Source organism: Ammospiza caudacuta, chromosome 10 (assembly GCF_027887145.1).
Source record: "Ammospiza caudacuta isolate bAmmCau1 chromosome 10, bAmmCau1.pri, whole genome shotgun sequence".
In the NCBI taxonomy this organism is placed as follows: Eukaryota; Metazoa; Chordata; class Aves; order Passeriformes; family Passerellidae; genus Ammospiza; species Ammospiza caudacuta.
The window spans coordinates 6,095,594-6,102,763 of NC_080602.1; the positions used below are offsets into that span (position 1 = coordinate 6,095,594).

Genomic DNA, 7,170 nt, shown 5'->3' on the forward strand with positions numbered 1-7,170 from the left:
TCAGTGCCTGCAAGGACTGGATTTTCTTCATGCAAACGATGTGATCCATCGAGACGTGAAGAGTGACAACATCCTTCTCAGAACCGACGGTTCTGTCAAACTGGGTCAGTATATTCTTGGTCAGGTGCAGCGTTCCAGGGATGTGGGTGTGGGGCTGCTTGGCGTGACTGCCAGCTCCCCAAAAATGGTGCTGGTGGCAGTGCAGGGACCCCTGCTGCGAGCTGAGGGCACAGTTGCAACGTGCACAGAGGTAGAAGGAGCCACAAGCAGTCAAGAGTGGCCTTGCTCTGTGTGGGTCCCTTCCAGAGGGAGGGAGTTACAAGTCTAAATTTTCCAAAGAACAAAAGCCACTGCTAGAGGCAGTGTAAAACATGGGGGATTTTTAAAGTCGCCAATGCCAGGAGATTCAACAGAGCAATTTCAAACTTCTGCTGGGGAATTCTTTTGCTTGCTTTCCTAACTGCACAGAATTCAGATAAAACCAGTATTTTGTTTTCTCCTCAGCTGATTTTGGCCTCGCTACTCAGCTCACCCCTGAGCAGAGCAGACGGTGCTCGGTAACCGGGACTCCTTGGTGGATGGCGCCTGAAGTGGTGACAGGTCAACCATATGGCCCCAAAGTGGACATATGGTCTTTTGGAATTGTGGGAATTGAAATGATAGAACAAGAACCTCCTTACTTGGGCGAAAGTTCTGGCACGGTAAGGAGCAAATACTCACTAATCCCACTGTCTTTCTCACCTGTCTCATGTCCTGTGTGCCACTGGACAAAATCCCATTGCCTTCTGCTGGAACTACTTCCACCAAGGTCCCTTCCTACAAATGTCCCTGCAACACATCAGCATCTGCTGTACTTTTGGTTGCATCAGTGGGGGAACTCAAGCCTTACCACATGCAAACAAACTCCAAACAAACTCCATTCTCACTCAACACTTTCCTTTGGGTTAGTGGTTCCAGTTCTTTTGTCTGTGTAGATGGCCTTAATAACAGGAAAAAAGCATCTTAAAAGTGTTGTTATCTTTCCAGAAATGAAGGAAGGATACCCAAACCCAACAAAGTTTCTAAAACCGTGGTCTTTAGAGAGGAACCTAACCCTGTGTGCAGTTTCTTCCCACTGGGAAACATGGGCATGAGGGTGTAATGCACAGAGTCTCTTCTGCTTCTTGTGCAGTGCTGCTGAAACACTCAGTGACCGTGTTTCTCTCCTAGCCCAAGCAACATTCTGCACATCACCAAGCCAGAGCCTGATGATGTGGAGAGCCTGCCAAAACCTCCTGTTTGTTTCCTGGCACTTTCTGGCATGGGCCTACCATTAATGCATTGACTTGAGCAGCCAAATGACTGGAGGGTGTCCATAGGGATGGAACCTCTCCTTCTTCTGACCTAGACAATTTTTCTTTTGCTGCAAAAATGGGAAGCTGAAATTTTCAGACTGCTGAGAGACAGAGCTGCAGGTGGCTCCTGTGTGCCCAAGCAGGCATTTTCATCCCAATACATTTGTGCAGGCATCTTAATATGTCTGTGTTGAAGAGGAGATTGTAAATGTTTGTTTCCCTACCTGGCTGTTAACTGATGGATTTCCTTTCTTTTCTTCCAATTCCCATTGTTTTCAAGAACAGCACAAAAAGCTTGATGAGTTTTGTTCTAGGGCACGTGCGCTTAAAGGACCAACAAGCACCGCAGAGATGCCTTTCATGTACTAACCCTTCAAATTAGCTAGTATAGCAAAGTCCCTCTTCCAAAAAGCCATCTCAAGCTGGCATGAATCCTCAGAGAAGCAAATGTCCTTTTGCTGAAGTAGTTCCCACTAACTAGGTCAGGCAATGAAATCAGCTGCCAAGGCAAGATCTGCAGGATGGTGGAAAAGCTGTGGCTGCATCGGGGTTTGGGTTTTTGGTTGGTAAAGGAAAGTCATCTCTGGGTCTGTGCCAGGGCAGAAACTGCCACTGAAGAACAGAGGTTAAACAAAGGGATGTGGGAGAGCCTTAGAGATGTGAAAGCAGGAGGTGGAGCCTGGTGTCTCCTTTCTCTCCAGGCTACATACCTGATAGCCACAGTAGGGACTCCACAGCTGCGGCAGCCCAAGCTCCTCTCGGCTTTGCTGCGTGACTTCCTGAGCTGCTGCCTGCAGACAGACGAGGAGCAGCGCTGGTCTGCCAAGGAGCTCCTGCAGGTAAAATGTGAAGGGGCTGCAGGTGAAACAGGCTCTGAGGGATGGGCTCCTCCTCCACTCAAGCCCAAGGCAGCAGATGAGCCCCCTTCCTCCTCACCTCCACTCTTGCTGCTCTTCAAGTGAAAATGGTGAGGAATCCTAGACTGGGCTGGGCTGGCAGGGCCCTGTAAATGTCCTCTGGTGCAAGTGTCCTGCAATGAGCAGGGACATCTTTAAAGAGATCAGGTTGCTCAGAGCCCTTTGCCACCGGAGCCGGAATGGTTGCAGGGATGGGGCACCTACAAGCTCTTGGGGCAAGCTATGCCAGGGTCACACCATGCTCCGAGTAAACAAGTTCTTCCTTAGACCTACTCTGATTAGGTGCCCTTAGTGTTTAAAAATATTTGTCCATATCCTATTGTAACTGGCCCTGTTAAAAAAGATGTCCCGCACTTTCTTCAAAGCCACTGTGAAGTCTTGGAAAGTGGCAATAAAGTCTCCCTGGGGCCTGTCCTTCACAAAACTGAATAACTCCAGCTCCCTCTGCATTTCCTGTGAGGAGACGTGCTCTGTCCTCTGACTGTGTCTGTTGCCCTCTTTTGTGATTTGGTGGAGTGTTCAGTTTTATCTAATGGCAAAAGAATTGAAGTAGAGCAATGCAGGGTACAAAGACATGAAATGGTGGTGGAGGAACCCAAGGAAGCCAGTCCCAGCCTAGAGGTCAGAGATTTGGCTGTGGGCAGGAGGGGCTGTGGGGGGCTCACTGTGAGCCTCTGAGGGGCCCTGGTTGGTGCCCCCCAGCCCACCCTCAGAGGTTTCTGCCACGCAAACAGGGACAGCTGGGAGGGACTTGTCCCAGCCCCATCTGCTGCCTGGCACGCTCAAGCAGACGGGAACTGTGCCAGGGTTACTGCCAGGTTGTGTGGCAGAGAGGGAACTGCAGGGCCCAGTGCCACTGGGCTGGCCCTGCTGGGAAGGAAGGTGCCATCCAGCACACGAGGGGCAGGGCATGGAAAGGCAGACACTGCTTTCTGTCCCTGTGGGAATCAGCACAGTGCCTGTCTTTCAAAGGCAGGGACCTATGTGAGTCATTGGAGTTTCCTGAAAGGAAGAAAACCCAGGGACAGAAAGCGCCATTTCTAGAGCACTTGCAGGGCAAAAATCCCAGCATGATGAAGACATCACAATAAACAGATGAGTGGGATTCTGGGCCAGGTTTGCCTGTGATGGCAAGGTCTTGCACATTGGGGATGACTGGGGAGCAGATGGTCCCATTGCTCCTCTTGCTGGGTCTTTCCAGGAACTTGATGTATCCTGATTGAGTCCCTGACGCAATGAGCTTGGAAAGTAATGGTTCACTGTTCTTTGTTGTATTTTTTTTTTCCGGTGGACAGCATCCATTTGTAACTTCAGCCAAGCCACCATTCATCCTGGCACAAGTCATCAACTCAGTGAAGAAGACGAATAACCCTAACCCTAAACTCTAAACCTAAAACCTAACTCTAACCTTAAATGCTAACCCAAACCCTAACCCTATCCCTATCTCTATCCCTTACCCTTTCCCTAACCCCAACCCTAAGCCTAAGCCAAAGCCTAAACCTAAACCCAAACCTGAACCTAAGTCTAAGCCTAAACCTAACCCTAAACCTAAGCCTAAGCCTAAGCCTAAGCCTAACCCTAACCCTAACCCTAACCCTAGGAGACAAGAACATAGCAATCATGTCAAGATGTTATCTCTGTTACCAATTTAGAGTAGGATTGTAGAGTAGGGTTGCTAAAGAGATTTGTAGCATGGAATTACAGATTAGAGTTGTAATTAATAAAGTTTCTGAAACATCAACTCACTTGGAAGATTCTCCTCCTTCTGACCCCTTCTGAAAATTCAACATTTCCTTCTGAATTACCAATTGTTTTTTATTGGTGCTAAGTCACACATTGGCTTTTTTTGTATGGTTTCATAAGTGAGGAGGCCTCTTCTTCATTCATCTTCTCCAGACCGCACTGCCTTTGGAATATGACCCACTGGCTGGTTATGGCGCAGCTGTGGTATTTCTAGTTGAGGCAGAAAGGGCAATGGCATTTGAAGGCAAAACCAAAGGAAGAATGAGGCAGCCCAAACACCCTGTGCAGATGCAGGCCTCCAGCTGTGACTGGAGAGCAATGGGGTTCCTGCCACTTGGATTTGTATCCCTAAATGCAATAATCTCTTTGTCTGGAGGAGAGCCTTGCTCAAGTGAGAAAGCAGAAAGATCAGAGAGGGTGCTCAGGAAGGTCTCCTGTGGCGCAGAGCTGTCAGCGCCTGTGAGGGGAGAGCGGGCCCGGCCTTGCCCGGGCTGGAGCCCCAGCAGAGCCCCGGCAGAGGCCGGAGCAGCCTGGGCCCCGGCAGAGGCAGGCTGGAAGGAGGCCCTTGGAGCTGCAAGAGGCAGCAGCCGGGCCCTGGGTGCCTCTTGCTGGGAGCAGGCGAATCCTCCGCTCTCAGGGCCCAGGTGGCAGCTGGCTGCTGCCGAGGGGAAGCGCAGCCGTGCTGGGCACAGCCCGGCCTGGAGGCCATGGCCATCTGGAGTGTGCCCAGGAGCAGAGAAAGGCCAAGGGCAGCCGCGGGCCGCTGGGCTGGCTGAGGATTCCTCCTCTTCTGCCGGCTGCCCTGCAACTCCTGGCAAAGGCCAGCAGTGTGTGCAGCACTCTGGGCACCGGGGCAGGGAGCCGGGCTGCTCGGCAGGCTGGAGCACAGGGCAGCTCCTTCAGGCCCGGCACTTGTGCCAGGGAAGCGAGGCCAGCGTGAGGCAGGGACAGCTTGGCAGGGCCCATCTGCAGGAGCCAGCGCCTCACGCAGCTCTGGGAGGAAGCGCCTGCAACCCTGCAGTTCTGCACTGAGCCAGAGCAAAGGTGTGAGATGCAGCGTGTTTGGCAGAAATATTCAGGCCCACCAGGCCGGCCTGCTTTATGCTCTGTGGTGCACAGCAAGCACTGTGCAATGCAGCTCTGAGCTGCTGGGAGAGAGGCAGTCGGGGATGTGCCTGAGGTGAGTCAAGGGGTTAGCTGAAAATGTAATGAGGATAATTGAAAAGTGCAGATGGGTTGAGGGCTCAGCTGGGAATAGAATTGGGATAGTAGAAGATTGCATATTTTAGTTAAGATTTTAAAATGAGGTAAGAAGCTAAGTTAGTAATACAGCTAGCAGAAATCATGTGCCTTAGTTAAAGAGTACCAAATATATTAGGAACATAATGCTAGGAGTGACAGGGATAGAGGAAGCAATTGTGAAGAAGCTGAGACCATAGAAAGACCTTGCCTTAAGAGTAATTGAACAGTTAGGAGAGCCTTGGACCATGAGCAGCAGGTCAAAAGTTCTTGTCAACTGGCCATGGGAGGAGAGTTCACCATGAGGAAAACTGCTTTCTTCCTCCTATACAACCACTCCCTCATTTCAAAATCCTTCCGATCCAGTTAAGGGAATACAATTGCGCAGCTGTAATAGATATTCAGCTGATAAAAATGCGAAGCAGGCAGGTAATAATTATGTATTATGGGTCCTTAGAAACCTAATGTGAAACCTTTTCTGTAGAAATAGAGAGCAGGAGTCTGCAACTCCTTGCACGTGTCTTTGGAAACTAGTTCACATGTGACCAGGGCTGCAATAAATACCCTTCTTTTCTACTATAATTAGCTGAAGAGTCACCGGTCCGTGCTTCAAGGGTTATGCTAGAGTAGTGAACTGGTTTGGATGGGAGCAGAAGAGTTTCAGCAGGCAATTTTTGGAAGAGATGGAAGGCTCTTGTGACTGAAGGGAAAGCCATTTGGAATGGAGAAATGATCCCAAAGTACATCCAATTGTATCTTTGTGTCTGAATTTAAATCAGAATGATTATAGATAGCTTCATGCAATTTGTCTACAAATTTATCAAAGTCTTCGTTCTTTCTTTGACAAATCTCTGTAAAATACATAGTTGTAACTTATCTGGAAGTGCAAGAAATGCATTACATGCTAGTTGTTGGCTCATCTGTAAGACTTGATCAATGCTCCTAGCCTGGGCAGTGGCAGCAGCCCCGGGCCCTTTGCCAAGTAACTGTTGTGCTGTTAAACCATACAGAGGATCACCCTGCACTCTAGGTCTTGCTGCTTCTTGAGCACACTTTTCCTCCCAGCTTTTATGAAACATCACCTGCTGATAGGGTGGCATTCTAAGTCTTATTAGGGTATGCACATCAGCTGGAATAAATGTGTTAGATGGAAAAATATACTGCAGAAGTGACTGTGCAAGTTTGCATTTTCAACCAAATTGTGAAAATGCAGCTCTCATCTTTTCTAAAATCTTCCAATCGAAAGGTTCTCAAACTCTACTTGCAGCATTAGTTACTACAAGAAAAGCTTCTACATCATTGGAGAGAAAAGTCCCTTCTACAATAGCTTCTGCAATAACTTTTTCTACTTTTGTTTCTCTTTGGTGGAGATAAAGCTTGGCCTGCAATTCCTCAGAAAGGATTAGGAGGACCATGCTAGTTTGGGAAATTGACACTGTTTGCCCCTAGCATTCAACAGATGCTTGACATCAGGCACAAATTCCAACGTCCAAAATGTAGTGAGCATCTATTAGGCTCAGACTGCAAGGATAATGTAGAATTGTGGAATTGGCCTTCAGTTATCCTGGCATCACTTTTTACACCAGGATTAGCTTCATCACAGGCCCTTACAGCATTCAAACAATTGGCTTGTTGGACAGGAAAACAAATTAACATTACATCTGCAATCCGGAATGAGCTTACCACTGATGTAGGTAGCATACACCACGCTGTGTTACAGGATAGGACTGCTATAAATTTTTTGTTGCTAGCACAAGAAGATGAGCGTGAAGATTTTGAAGGGATGTGTTGCATGAATCTCTCTGACCACTCTGGATCTATTGACAAGAAATTGTCATTGCTTAAGGAGAATATGAAAAAGCTCACAGTGGTTGAGAATTCTTTTGATGAGTTGTTGAAGTGAGGGGAGAACGACCATCCTTTGATGCATCGAACTC

General features: G+C 48.5%; 1 protein-coding gene across 1 annotated transcript; it reads left to right on the forward strand.

Moving 5' to 3' along the window:
• The first annotated feature begins 7 nt into the window (after positions 1 to 7).
• On the forward strand, positions 8 to 3,653 carry LOC131562202 (serine/threonine-protein kinase PAK 1-like). Its single transcript, XM_058811787.1, has 4 exons — positions 8 to 104; positions 505 to 701; positions 2,036 to 2,173; positions 3,547 to 3,653. Exons 2-4 carry the CDS (start codon positions 579 to 581, stop codon positions 3,637 to 3,639), a joined length of 354 nt encoding a protein of 117 aa, XP_058667770.1. The 5' UTR covers positions 8 to 104; positions 505 to 578; the 3' UTR covers positions 3,640 to 3,653.
• Positions 3,654 to 7,170: the final 3,517 nt, after the last annotated feature.

What these genes read in the sequence shown, in the direction of transcription:
- LOC131562202 (XM_058811787.1), top strand. Translation starts at nt 579, where the DNA reads ATGGCGCCTGAAGTGGTGACAGGTCAACCATATGGCCCCAAAGTGGAC. An exon ending in TGGGCGAAAGTTCTGGCACG is followed by an intron (nt 702 to 2,035) that starts GTAAGGAGCAAA and finishes CTTTCTCTCCAG; the next exon opens with GCTACATACCTGATAGCCAC. An exon ending in CTGCCAAGGAGCTCCTGCAG is followed by an intron (nt 2,174 to 3,546) that starts GTAAAATGTGAA and finishes TCCGGTGGACAG; the next exon opens with CATCCATTTGTAACTTCAGC.